The sequence below is a fragment of the Melozone crissalis genome, unplaced genomic scaffold (assembly GCF_028551555.1).
Source record: "Melozone crissalis strain CALT ecotype California unplaced genomic scaffold, PUWL_Pcris_2 ptg000063l_1, whole genome shotgun sequence".
Lineage (NCBI taxonomy): Eukaryota > Metazoa > Chordata > Aves > Passeriformes > Passerellidae > Melozone > Melozone crissalis.
The window spans coordinates 14,671,415-14,684,829 of NW_026535841.1; the positions used below are offsets into that span (position 1 = coordinate 14,671,415).

General features: G+C 50.1%; 1 protein-coding gene across 3 annotated transcripts in view; it reads right to left on the minus strand.

Annotated features, from left to right (window-relative positions):
• TMEM132D (transmembrane protein 132D) overlaps positions 1–13,415 on the minus strand; it is a 196,621-nt gene that overhangs the window by 64,602 nt on the left and 118,604 nt on the right. For 2 of the 3 annotated variants that reach the window (XM_054288887.1, XM_054288890.1), the window contains one exon: positions 10,219–10,402. In XM_054288887.1, coding sequence (XP_054144862.1) covers positions 10,219–10,402 — 184 coding nt within the window. The remainder of the gene's footprint in view (positions 1–10,218; positions 10,403–13,415) is intronic. The other variant, XM_054288889.1, reaches the window with a different exon arrangement.

The window sequence follows — 13,415 nt, forward strand, 5'->3', positions numbered from 1 at the left end:
TTCTGCTGGAGGGATTCAGACTGTTTGACAAGGTTATTTGAGTAAAACCCGTGCTGCTTCAGAAGCGAGGAGCCAGCCCTCAGTGCCCTGACACAGGTGAGGAGGGGATGCACAGAGGGGCAGCTGGGCCTGGAGATCCCTGTGCTGTGCCAGAACCACTCAGGCACATGCACAGAGCCCGTGTCACAGGAGGAATTACAAGTCCCCTCTCCTGACTCCGTACCCAATGTTCCCAGGATGTGTTTCCATACCAGTGCCCCTCTCTGCCATGGTTTCAGTTATGTAACTGGTCTGTCCAGAACCTGTGACAACCACAGTGTCAGGTGGTTCCTCAGAGGCAGCAAATCCTTCTTTGGGAACATTAAATCCCCACTTGCAACCTGGGTTTTAAGTGCCACAGCATTGTTGTGACTACATCTCAATACCCTGGGTGTTTGAAGAACTAATTTGTTGTTACTCCAAGGCTGCCCAGAGTGGGGGTTAGGATGTGGAGACCTGCACAGCAGCCTTCAGGCACACGCTGCTGAACAGCGTGAAAAGCACCAGAGAGATCCCAGAACAGCTCCACCAGCAGAGCTCTGTGTTTGCACAGCCAAGCTGCCTCCCCAGCTGGGAGCAGCACAAACAGCTTCACCTGGTTAATCTGCAGCCCACAGCAGCCCCAGACAGGTGTCACAGTGTGCCTTACTGATAGCTTGGCTGGTTGCTAAGTCTTTTTTCCCCAGAAGATTCATGTTTGCAGCAATTCTTGCAATTAAGATGTGGATAACAAAGTTCGTTCAGGAAGGAGAACCAAACCATTATTAAAAAGTCACTGAAGTTTAAAGTGCCTCCTTGCTGGCCACTCCAGAAAGCAGCAAGAAATTCTGTAAATCTGGAAAGGACAGAAACAGAAACCAAGCAGAGGAGCAGAGCTCTGCCAAGGGGGGATCTGTTCTTGGGGCCCCTGGCTCCCAGCCAGCCCAGCAGGGACAGGGCTCTGGTGGCCCGGCAAGGTGCAGGGGTGGCACTGCCAGCTGGGGGGGCACAGAACACCATGGGGCACAGAACACAGGTCCCTGGGGCACAGAACACCTCGGGCTGCAGCAGGACCTGGCTGTGAGGCTGGGCAGTGCCCAGAGGGCATGGCCAGGGATGCAATCAGGCCAGCTCCCAAGGTCAGAGTGCTCCCTGCTGGTTCATTCAGCCTCTGCTGGGAATGTGAGAGAGCTCCAGAGAGGAACCTCAGCCCCCCTGATAAATGGCAAAGGCAGAAAAACCAATTGCTGCTCTTCCTTTACTGGGGAATTTTCCGAGTTTCTCTGCAGATTGTGTTCTTCACTGATATCCCCGAGCAATGTTATCAGGAGAAACAGAAAAGCATCCTCTCACCTCAATTTCTGTAGTCTTTTGGACTATGAGAAACCATTAGAGACAAGGACAGGGCAGTAAAACCTTCCTCCTCAATCTCCCAAGAGATCCCTGACGATGCTTCCTCCTAGACTGTTAATCTGGATTACTGGGATGTGTGGAAATCAAAGGAAAATATTCTGAGCAGGAAGTTCCCAATCTCTTCCCTGAGACTGAGCCTCATTCTCAGCTCTGGGATGGCTGAAGAAAACTGGAACTGGACTTTGCCTCCTCCTGAAGACTTCCCACCCACGCTGTGAAAGCTGAGAGACACAGCTCAGAATACCCTCAGAAAGCCAAGTCTGAAACATTTCAGTTTTTCACAATAAGAAATTCATAACTCATGTGACAGAGCACAGAACAGAAAACACATCCTATAAACAAACCTATAAACCCAACCTTATAACCTAAACCGACCCTAAACATAACCTGTCAAACCTGAGCCTGGCTTTCCCTGCATCGCAAGCAATCCCCAGAGAAGGAAGGAGAGCTGTGGTTCCTTGGTGCCAGCTGCAGTACAGATCTGTTCTCTTCTGCTCCTCTTTAGGGCTAAATTAGATGTATACTTTTACATATTTTTACATATGTTCAGCTTTTTTCCTCTCTGTTTTAAATGTTGAAATGCTTTGTTTTCCCCCTCATGTCTAAGCTTTTCACTTTTTTTAGTGGTTCCTGTTATCACCTTATCAGCAAAGAGCTATATACATATATTAGATTGTACCACTTCTGACAAGGAAACTTAATTCCATTTTCTGACATCTTTTTAAGATCAAAGAGAAAATACACATGTGAAAACAACACACCTTCATTTCACTGAAACAGGGAGAATTATTTTTAAATTCAAAGCTGGTTTGCCTCACAAACACTACAACTAGAATTTGGAATTTTTACCCTGAATTACAATGGGAAGTCTCATTACTATAGTGTATTGTCTTTCCTTATTGAACTGTGTAAGTTTCATATTTCTGTATAACATAACAATTATTGGGTTTTACAGCCACTTGGAACATTTGGAAGTCCAGCCAGTTATTTTCAACCTGTCAGGACTGATTTTCAGGCCAGGTGTAGAGTGGTTTCAATATTGATGTTCCCTCTGTTTGGAGCTGATGGGTGGAGGAAACAGAAGTTTAGCATTGCAGGCAAAGTCACTTTGAACTGTAACTGCTGTGTCTCCAGGGCAGTAATTCTGCAGAATCCCACTCCAGGGCAGTGATTCTGTTATTTTATGATAGAACTATGAGTAAGTGGTATGAAAAAGAACCAGACTTTTTTTATTTAACATTTACATTTCTTCTATGCCTATAATTTAGTCTCTTTAAATGTCAAGCTTTTTAAAATGAGCACTTTCCACATTTTGATGTTGTTGGGTTTTTTGGTATTCTCCTCACAATTAGGAATGACATCAGTGATTATAAAACAACATTAGGTATTCCAAAATCTCAGCTGCACAGATTTCCTGTTTCACTCTTTCCTCATCCCTTCTCTGAAGGTCACAATGGAAGTGAAACAGATGTGCTGTTACAAAACCTATCTTCTCTGCCTTCAGGAAACATTCAATTCTGAGATCTTCACCCAGTCTGGGTGATCTGGGTGATCTGGGTCCCTGTCCTCTCCCTCTGGGCACATCTCTGTGTGATATCCACTGCTCCTTCTGCAATGGGGGCAGCACCAGGCTCGGGGGGCCCTGGGAGCCACTAAAACACCTCTGTACACAGCCTGAACCCTGTGCTTGTGCTGCTGCTCCTGAGAACACCTGGGAATGCCTAAAAACACCCTGTGCCCAGCCTGAACCCCTGTGCTCAGTCATACCCTGAACTCCTGTGCTCTGTGCCCAGCCTGAATTCCTGTGCTCAGTCATACCTCGAACTCCTGTGCACAGCCTGAACCCTGTGCTTGTGCTGCTGCTCCTGGAAACACCTGGGAATGCCTAAAAACACCCTGTGCACAGCCTGAACCCCTGTGCTCAGTCATACCCTGAACTCCTGTGCTCAGTGCCCAGCCTGAATTCCTGTGCTCAATCCACTGGCCCTCATCCTCTGACTACCATCCTGCCTCTGAGAACATCTCACAAAGGAAAAGGAATTCTTAAAACCACTGGCTTGAAGAAGGATGGAAAAATCAGGGAATAATTCTCTTAATTGACTACTCTTCTTACTACTTGTAATCTAGAGGAAATCTAATTAATTCTACATGAAGAAGCACTATTCTGTGGTGAAGTGTAATTCCTGATCTCTGGGGCTTCAGCTTACCAGTTGTCAAATTATCCAATTACACACTTGTTAAAATCCATTTTGGGGGGATTTTCATGGCTCATAAATAAATAATTTCAAAACCTTAAATCCCCAGGAGAAAAAAAAAAAAAAAAAAGAAGGAAAAAAAAGGAAGCCCTCAGCCACCAAACTGTACCTCAAAATTAGGAATAACATCTCAAAATAATGTCAAGAAACTGCAAAGAGAGATGGCAGCCTGGTGTGCCCCAGCAGCGGCACAGAGGTGATGATCTATTTCAGCAGGGAGAAATGCTCTGCCTCTCTTCAGCAATGCTGCATTCAAATCACTCATCTGAAGGGAACCAATTAAGGCAGCATCCCTTCATTATGCCAAAAGGGAACAATCTCTCCATAAGCACACCAGTTACAGCTGCGAGGCCAAGGGAGAGCAGAGCCCAGGCAAGGACAGGGCTGCTCTGGAGCCCACAGCTGGAACCCCACAGCTGGAATCGCACAGCTGGAACCCACAGCTGGAACCCCACAGCTGGAACCCCACAGCTGGAATCGCACAGCTGGAATCCCACAGCTGGAACCCACAGCTGGATCCCTGCTGCTCCCCACAGCTGGAGCACTTTTCTACTCAAAATGAGGTCACCTTCAGCTGGCTGAAATTGGCTCCACAAAAATTATCAAATTACAAAATGATTACAAGACCGTCATTCTGAAAATTCAATTCACCACCAAATTGTTTCTGTTTTAAACTCAGAACATTTGTAATAACAGTGGTTTTACAGCAGTGTGAAAACAGGCCAGCACTTCTAAGTCTTGCGTCCAGAGGAGGGACAGGTTCTGGTGAAACCTGCTCTAAATTCCCATCTGCCATGTTCTCCTGGTCCTTCCACATTTCACAGCTCCAGAGCAGCACAGAGATTGTCAGGGTGAAGGATTGGGCTTGTCTCAAACCCTGCTCAGTCTAATCAAAGAAAACACATGTAACTCACACTTCAGAAAGAGCAGCTCTTATGCAAAGCCATTTTTCTTAGGCGTTAATTCCTAAGGAAAATACCCCTGTGCTTGTTCCTGCTTCTTGGGAGCCCCATTCCCAGTCCCACATCAAAGGGTGGCTGTCAGCAGCTGTGCCAGCAGCAGCCCCAGCCCTCATCCTTCAGTGCCCCCTGCCACAGCCAGGCTGCTGCTCCAGGTGAGCACAGCATCACTCAGCCCAGCCCTCATCCCTCAGTGCCCCCTGCCACAGCCAGGCTGCTGCTCCAGGTGAGCACAGCATCACTCAGCCCTCATCCCTCAGTGCCCCCTGCCACAGCCAGGCTGCTGCTGCTCCAGGTGAGCACAGCATCACTCAGCCCAGCCCTCAGTGCCCCCTGCCACAGCCAGGCTGCTGCTCCAGGTGAGCACAGCATCACTCAGCCCAGCCCTCAGTGCCCCCTGCCAGAGCCAGGCTGCTGCTGCTGCTCCAGGTGAGCACAGCATCACTCAGCCCAGCCCTCAGTGCCCCCTGCCAGAGCCAGGCTGCTGCTGCTGCTCCAGGTGAGCACAGCATCACTCAGCCCAGCCCTCAGTGCCCCCTGCCACAGCCAGGCTGCTGCTGCTCCAGGTGAGCACAGCATCACTCAGCCCTCATCCCTCAGTGCCCCCTGCCACAGCCAGGCTGCTGCTCCAGGTGAGCACAGCATCACTCAGCCCAGCCCTCAGTGCCCCCTGCCACAGCCAGGCTGCTGCTCCAGGTGAGCACAGCATCACTCAGCCCAGCCCTCAGTGCCCCCTGCCACAGCCAGGCTGCTGCTGCTGCTCCAGGTGAGCACAGCATCACTCAGCCCAGCCCTCAGTGCCCCCTGCCACAGCCAGGCTGCTGCTGCTGCTCCAGGTGAGCACAGCATCACTCAGCCCAGCCCTCATCCCTCAGTGCCCCCTGCCAGAGCCAGGCTGCTGCTCCAGGTGAGCACAGCATCACTCAGCCCTCATCCCTCAGTGCCCCCTGCCACAGCCAGGCTGCTGCTCCAGGTGAGCACAGCATCACTCAGCCCCATCCCTCAGTGCCCCCTGCCACAGCCAGGCTGCTGCTCCAGGTGAGCACAGCATCACTCAGCCCAGCCCTCAGTGCCCCCTGCCACAGCCAGGCTGCTGCTGCTCCAGGTGAGCACAGCATCACTCAGCCCCACTGCAGCTCCAGGGACAAACCTGACATTCCAACCTCCTGTCCTCAGCAACAGCTTCACCAGGATCCCCTTCCATCACCTGTGGTGAGGGGGGCAGAGAAGGGCTGGACTGAGGGAGATCTGCCCCATGGTGTCACTGATGGGGTGTGAGGAGCCAGCCACATGGGTGTGTGCTGCAGGGAGCAGGGATTCCTGCAGTGCACGCTCCTCACATCAGGGATTCCTGCAGTGCACTCAGGGATTCCTTCACTGCAGGCTCCCCACATCAGCACAAGGTCTGGCTGTGCAGGGACAGAGCTGCTGCTGCCACTGCAAATGCTCAGGACCCCAGGGTGGTCATCAATCTGCAGGGAAACCCCGAAGAAGGTGGCATTTGTTGGACTGGAGATGGATGTGCTCCACTGCTGAGTGCCTGCACTCCTCACTCCACCCTGCACACAAACCAAAGCCAGGGCTGGTGGGCACAGCTGGCCCTGCCACAGTGCTGAGCCATCACTGGGGGAATGGCAGGTCTGGTTTGTGGTGTGACATCTGAAGTCCTTGACCAGCTAATTTCAGGAAGCAATAGAATATATTTCTGAAAAGAAAGTGGTTGCTGGCAATGTCACAGTGATCCAACGGCTCCTCCCTTTCTTAGGAGTAGATTTCATCCATGATTCACTAATCATTTTGATTTAAAAAGGCTCCTTTTCAGCACTGGGTAACATTTTAATTAAATATTTGAAAACTTGCCGACTACTGTAATTGCAATTTAAAAGCTATGAATTAGGAAGGTAAAAGCTTTTATCTACTCTCTAGACATCTCTTTCTTTTTCATAAAGCTGTCAGTGAAGTCTTTAGGAACGTTCCCTCATTGAATTTGAGTGGGACAGAGCGTTTGGCTGACGTGATCCTGCACTGCTCCTCTGCCAGGCAGAGCCCAGGCTGCTCCCGGCCAAACAGATCCCCCAAAATCAATCTGTTCATCTACATCCCTGCCAAGGGGGAGCCTCAGCCTTCAGAAAAGCCCAGATTTCACCCCAAAGCACCCTGGCTGTCAGCTCACAGCGTGGGTGGGGAGAGGAGGCTGAACAGCCCCAGATTCCCACTGGGAACTGTGGTAGCCAAGCCTGAATGCACCCCCAGTCCCCAGCAGAACATGAACTATTTACCAATGAAATGTGTCAGGTACAGGTATTTATAGGGCATTAATGCCCTGGGTATTTATAGAATCCATCAGAGCCAGCCACTGCCATGACAGCTGATCCCTGTAATTATTAGAAATAATTGTAGTACAAATAAAGTTTCCTTTATAATAAATAGCCTCTTTACTGCCACAACTGATTTTATTTATTTACTTGGTCTGCTTATCCAGCTTCTCATGCTGATGGTAAGTAGAACAGTTTACTTGCTGTCAACACATTCATTAAAGTTTTAAAAAGAACATCAGGAGCAGGTTGAAACAATGGCACACATGAAATTTTATGTTCTGCTATAAAGACCAGTAAAAAACCAACCCAAATGATTCCTGTCTCCAAAACCAGCGAAATAACATAACACATTATTTCCATTGTGCTTCTTTCTAAATGGAAGAGGAGAAATTATTTTTAAATTTCACTTGAATTTGCAAATGCCAAGGCAGCTTTGCAAGGAGCACAGGGAAAACTGAAGTACCAAACTAATCAAAGTTGGACGCCCAAAGGGCTGCACGTGAATCCTCATTTCCTGAGCACAAAGTGAAGCAGGACAAAGATCTGGAGGTTGGGAATCCCCAGAGCTCCCTCCCTGGCACTGCAGTGCAGAGGAGGGTTCTGTTCCCGCCTGTCGGGGACCCAGGGACCGCTGCCCCTTGTCTGTGCCCCCTGTCCTCCCACCGTCCCCCCCCCTGCTGCAAATGCCACCTCCTGCCAGCTCTACAGGCTGCTGTGACCTTTGAGCACACGGCTCTGGGCTGCTGCAGAACGGCTTTTCTTCATCTTTAATGGAAATTAAGAGACTGAGCTGATTTGTGGCAGCTGCCAGCAGCAGCTATTTTTGTTCTCAGAGCTATATTTTGCCACTATATCACTTGATAATAAAGCAATCACGGCTCGTGGGCACACCTGAGGAGAACTCTGCTTTCCTGGGACCACTGGGGAGGAAACCCTTTATCTTTTCAATTATGTATGGAGAGAACAGAACCCCCAACATCTCACACTACGTCAGTCCCACAGCCTCAACCCCAGCAGAACGCGTGTGGCTGCACTCAGGGCTGCACTGGTGCCCCAGCCCAGGGTGTTCTGCAGAGCCTCTTCCCTCCCAGCACAGCAGCAGAGGCTCCCCAGGGCTCAGCAGGAGCACGCAGCCATGCAAAGGGTGGCACAACTCTCATTTGTGAGCCACCAGGGAGAAAACGTGGGCTTGGTAAAATAAAGAACCACAGCATCTCAGTAGCTGTAGTTGGTAAATACAAATAACAAGAGCAGCCAGTTCTGGGAGTCTCAAAGTGCAGAGAACACCTCCAGTCCTCAGTAATGGCATAATTAACTTGCTATCACCAGGCAAACATCCAGGTTACATCTTTTAAATGCTTTGAGATTGATTTTTGGTTTTCTTTCAGCACTAAATAATAACGTGTCAATATTTTCTAACAGATTGCCTAAGAACAGAAACGAGGCACAGCCAGACCTTACACAAGTGTGCTTCATCTCCAGCAACACAGAAATGTGAAAGGGACAGAAGAGAAATGCCCAGATTTCTGATTGTACATGAAACTTGGGTATCTAACAGGCATTTTTAGGTAAAAACAAGGCTGAAGGATCAGGCCATTTTCATGTCCTGTGGTTTCCACTGTGACCACGGGGTGCCTGTTTGAATGCATTTCTCTGGCTACACACTGCATTTTGTGCTCCCCACTAATTCAAATTAATCAGAGCTCATGCCACTCCTTTTATTTCTTCTCTCACTCTCAAATGGACATGGAGTCAGGATTCAGTGGCAATGCTGTCTCTCAGGATTATTGTGTCCCAGCCCAAGGTAAGAGCACTCAGACCAGAGATGCACCACGATGGAGGAGTGCCTGAGCACACCTGGTGCTGCACCCCAAAACCCTTCTGAGCAGGGAAATGCCATCAGCTCACTCAGCTCCTGCCCCCCAAAACCTCCTGAGCAGGGAAATGCCATCAGCTCACTCAGCTCCTGCACCCAAAACCTCCTGAGCAGGGAAATGCCATCAGCTCACTCAGCTCCTGCTCCCCAAAACCTCCTGAGCAGGGAAATGCCATCAGCTCACTCAGCTCCTGCCCCCCAAAACCTCCTGAGCAGGGAAATGCCATCAGCTCACTCAGCTCCTGCTCCCCAAAACCTCCTGAGCAGGGAAATGCCATCAGCTCACTCAGCTCCTGCCCCCCAAAACCTCCTGAGCAGGGAAATGCCATCAGCTCACTCAGCTCCTGCCCCCCAAAACCTTCTGAGCAGGGAAATGCCATCAGCTCACTCAGCTCCTGCCCCCCAAAACCTCCTGAGCAGGGAAATGCCATCAGCTCACTCAGCTCCTGCCCCCCAAAACCTCCTGAGCAGGGAAATGCCATCAACTCTGTCAGCTCCTGCCCCCCAAAACCTTCTGAGCAGGGAAATGCCATCAACTCTGTCAGCTCCTGCTCCCCAAAACCTCCTGAGCAGGGAAATGCCATCAGCTCACTCAGCTCCTGCTCCCCAAAACCTTCTGAGCAGGGAAATGCCATCAGCTCACTCAGCTCCTGCACCCCAAAACCTCCTGAGCAGGGAAATGCCATCAGCCCAGCTCCTGCACCCCAAAACCTCCTGAGCAGGGAAATGCCATCAGCTCACTCAGCTCCTGCACCCCAAAACCTCCTGAGCAGGGAAATGCCATCAACTCTGTCAGCTCCTGCTCCCCAAAACCTTCTGAGCAGGGAAATGCCATCAGCTCACTCAGCTCCTGCACCCCAAAACCTCCTGAGCAGGGAAATGCCATCAGCCCAGCTCCTGCACCCCAAAACCTCCTGAGCAGGGAAATGCCATCAGCTCACTCAGCTCCTGCACCCAAAACCTCCTGAGCAGGGAAATGCCATCAGCCCAGCTCCTGCACCCCAAAACCTCCTGAGCAGGGAAATGCCATCAGCCCAGCTCCTGCTCCCCAAAACCTCCTGAGCAGGGAAATGCCATCAGCCCAGCTCCTGCACCCCAAAACCTCCTGAGCAGGGAAATGCCATCAGCCCAGCTCCTGCACCCCAAAACCTCCTGAGCAGGGAAATGCCATCAGCCCAGCTCCTGCACCCCAAAACCTCCTGAGCAGGGAAATGCCATCAGCTCAGCCTCTGCCCCCAAACCCACTGCAGCAGCCCCAGAGCAGGAGCTGGCTCCCAGGGGAGCTGTGCTCTCCCCTCCCAAGGCAGGATCTGCCTCTCCAGGTGTTTCCCTCTGTCCCTCCCAGCTAAATCCCTGCAGAATGCCAAACAGCTCCTTACCATGGCCAAAGGGAGAACTCCTACCAGGTCCTTCTGGCTCACGTAGATCTTGGAGATGCCCAGGTCTGATGTGGTGTCCCCAGGATATTCCACCTGCCAGGTGATGAGCTGGGTCTCGGGCAGGTCAGTCAGCTCCTCAATTTCAAAATCAATCTGCATGATTTCAGAGGCAGGACCCTCCGCACTGCAGAAAAAAGGGATGAAATGTTCACTCACATCACTGATAAGCCAGGAATATAATTGCTTTTATATTAATAATACCTTGGATTAAGGCTCCTTCAAAGAGAGGATTTGGTGGGATGATGGATTTAACAATGAATTAATAATTTGTACTTGTTTTAAGATTTCAGGTTATTTCCCACCAATTCAAGAGGCTCAGTAACAGTTTGTGACTGGATCACTGTGCACTGCTCCGTTTCACAGGGGAGAAACACAACCAGATCAAAGGCAAACAGAGGCTGAAAGCACAGCCCAAACTGACTGTGAGCCCCTTCAGTGAGCACACTGCATCTCCTCCCTGCTAAAGCAGCACGTGAACAAACCTCAAGGGAATCACTGCCCGAAAGGGGAAACCACTGCACCAAAGTATTTTCTGTTTATTGAAAACACAGGCATAGAAGAAAGGTCAAGCTCTGGATGGGGTCCATGAACAAGGGCAGCAGGGAGCAGAGGACTGCAAAACTCAGAATTAATTTTTGGCTATACTGCTACCTTGCTGTGAGTGTCAGTGGGAAGCTCCTTTTGTCCTTTGCTAACCCAGGAGTTACAGATAATGGAGCTTGTTGTGAGAGTTACAAAACTGGGTTGTTTAACAGCAGCCAGTCCTGGCAGGATCCCTGAGAGAAAAGCCCCAGAGAAGAGCAAATCCTGGCTGGGTGTGACATTGTGGGGGCTTTGGGAGCTGTCCTTCCCTGGGTTCCAGGTTTGTGTCACAGAATTCCACACTTTGGGAGCCGTCCTTCCCTGGGTTCCAGGTTTGTGTCACAGAATTCCACACTTTGGGAGCCGTCCTTCCCTGGGTTCCAGGTTTGTGTCACAGAATTCCACACTTTGGGAACCGTCCTTCCCTGGGTTCCAGGTTTGTGTCACAGAATTCCACACTTTGGGAACCGTCCTTCCCTGGGTTCCAGGTTTGTGTCACAGAATTCCACACTTTGGGAACCGTCCTTCCCTGGGTTCCAGGTTTGTGTCACAGAATTCCACACTTTGGGAGCTGTCCTTCCTTGGGTTCCAGGTTTGTGTCACAGAATTCCACACTTTGGGAGCTGTCCTTCCTTGATTGAATTGATGCAGTTCCTGTAAAGTTTGTTACAAAACCAGCTAACTGCATGGAAAGGCAGTGAAGATTGCATTAAGGTGAGCTCCTTAGGCCAGTGGCATCGAGAGAGACAAGAAAAAACTCAATCTCCTGAGAATGCTTTTACTCCTGAAGCACTGAATGCTGAGCCAGCTTCAGTGCTTGTGTGGAGGGGAAAGGAAAGAGCAGAATTTCTTTCTATGGGATAATCCTCAAGGAGGCAGACTGGCACAGCACTGAGGTGTCACAAGGCATTTCTGCTGGAGAGTGCAACCAGGAAAAAAGGAACATTTCAGCAACTGATTAGAGAATCCCAAAATGCACCCAAACCCCAGCAGGCCTCCCAGCTGATGTGGGAAAAGAGCTGAAACTAAGGATTCACTTTTATGAAGACCATTTATGACAACAGCCCCAGACTGGGACTCCTCCCAAGATCCTCAGAGCTTTCCACTGTGCTGACTGAATTCAGAGCTTTACCCAATGCCTCTTGAAGAGGCTGTTCTGATCATCTCTAAGGTTTGTATTTCAATGGATGCGCTGTGTTCTTTCTCTCCTGGATGGAATTTAAAGTGAGCCAAAACGGAACACATTGTGTTCAATTTCTCATTTCTTCATGCTGTGGAAAAGAGAGCAGGATTTCTAAACTAGCCCTGAATGCAGCCTCATTTCATGGTGCCCTAGGTGGGATCAGAAGCTGCTTTCTGCAGCTGTGACCATTGAATCTCAGTTCCCTGGATTGTGTGAGCAGGGGCAGTGCATTGCAATCCCTGGCAGAGAGCCTGGTGTGTGCAGGGTTCCCTAAACCCCAGTTCTGTGCTTGAGGAGCTCTGGAATGCTCAGACAATGTCCTCTGCTGCCCCTGGCTCAGACAGGGCTGTGCCCGAGGCCTTGGGCTGTGCCCGTGCTCACTGGGTCTGAGGGTGAGGGAAGGGACGAGGATCTGACTCTGTGTTTCACACAGCTGATTTATTATTTCATTATATATATTATATTGAAACTATACTAAAAGAATAGAAGAAAGGATTTCATCAGAAGGTTATCTAAGAACAGAAAAAGAAAGAATGATAACAAAGGTTTGTGTCTTGGACAGAGAGTCAGAGCCAGCTGACTGTGATTGGCCATTAATTAGAAACAACCACATGAGCCCAATCCCAGATGCACCTGTTGCATCCCACAGCAGCAGATAACCATTGTTTGCATTTTGCTCCTGAGGCCTCCCAGCTTCTCAGGAGGAAAAATCCTAAGGAAAGGATTTTTCAGAAAATACCATGGCTACACTTGGCCAGTGCTGGCACCACACTTCTTCAGTGATCCCTGCTCAGAGAGATCTCACACCCTGCTCTGGAGGGGACACCTTGTACACCCAGGGGCAGCTCTGGACATGGGCAGTGCTCTCAGGTGAAGGATCCCATCACAAACTGAACCTCCCCAGAGCAGCCCTGCAATGCTCCCATCACAAACTGAACCAAGCTCCATCCCTGGCTGCAGCAGCCTGGAGCCATGGATATGCAAGCCAGGATGGGTCACAGCAAAGCCCAGGGCACAGCAGAGGAGAGAAAAGGGAATTTTATTCTCCTCCAGCCCCACAAACGTGCCCAGCACATCTCCTGCAGGCACCAGAGCAGTCTGTGGCCCGACACACTGCACAGCCAGGGCAAGGGGGACAGCAGAGCTCAGCAAAGGGAGAAATGGGCCCTGGCATAACTGGGAAACTTTCCCAGCAGGGAGAAGGGTGGCAGCAGCACAGCTGACCCCAGCAGGCCTGAAGGGGTTTGTGAAAACCATTACAGCAGAGAGAAAATTAAACTGAAAATTACTTTCTCCTAAAAAGAGGCGATGAGATGATTTATGCAGCACAAAGCGGAAAAAAGGTGACATTTCAGACAGAAGTTAATTTTTT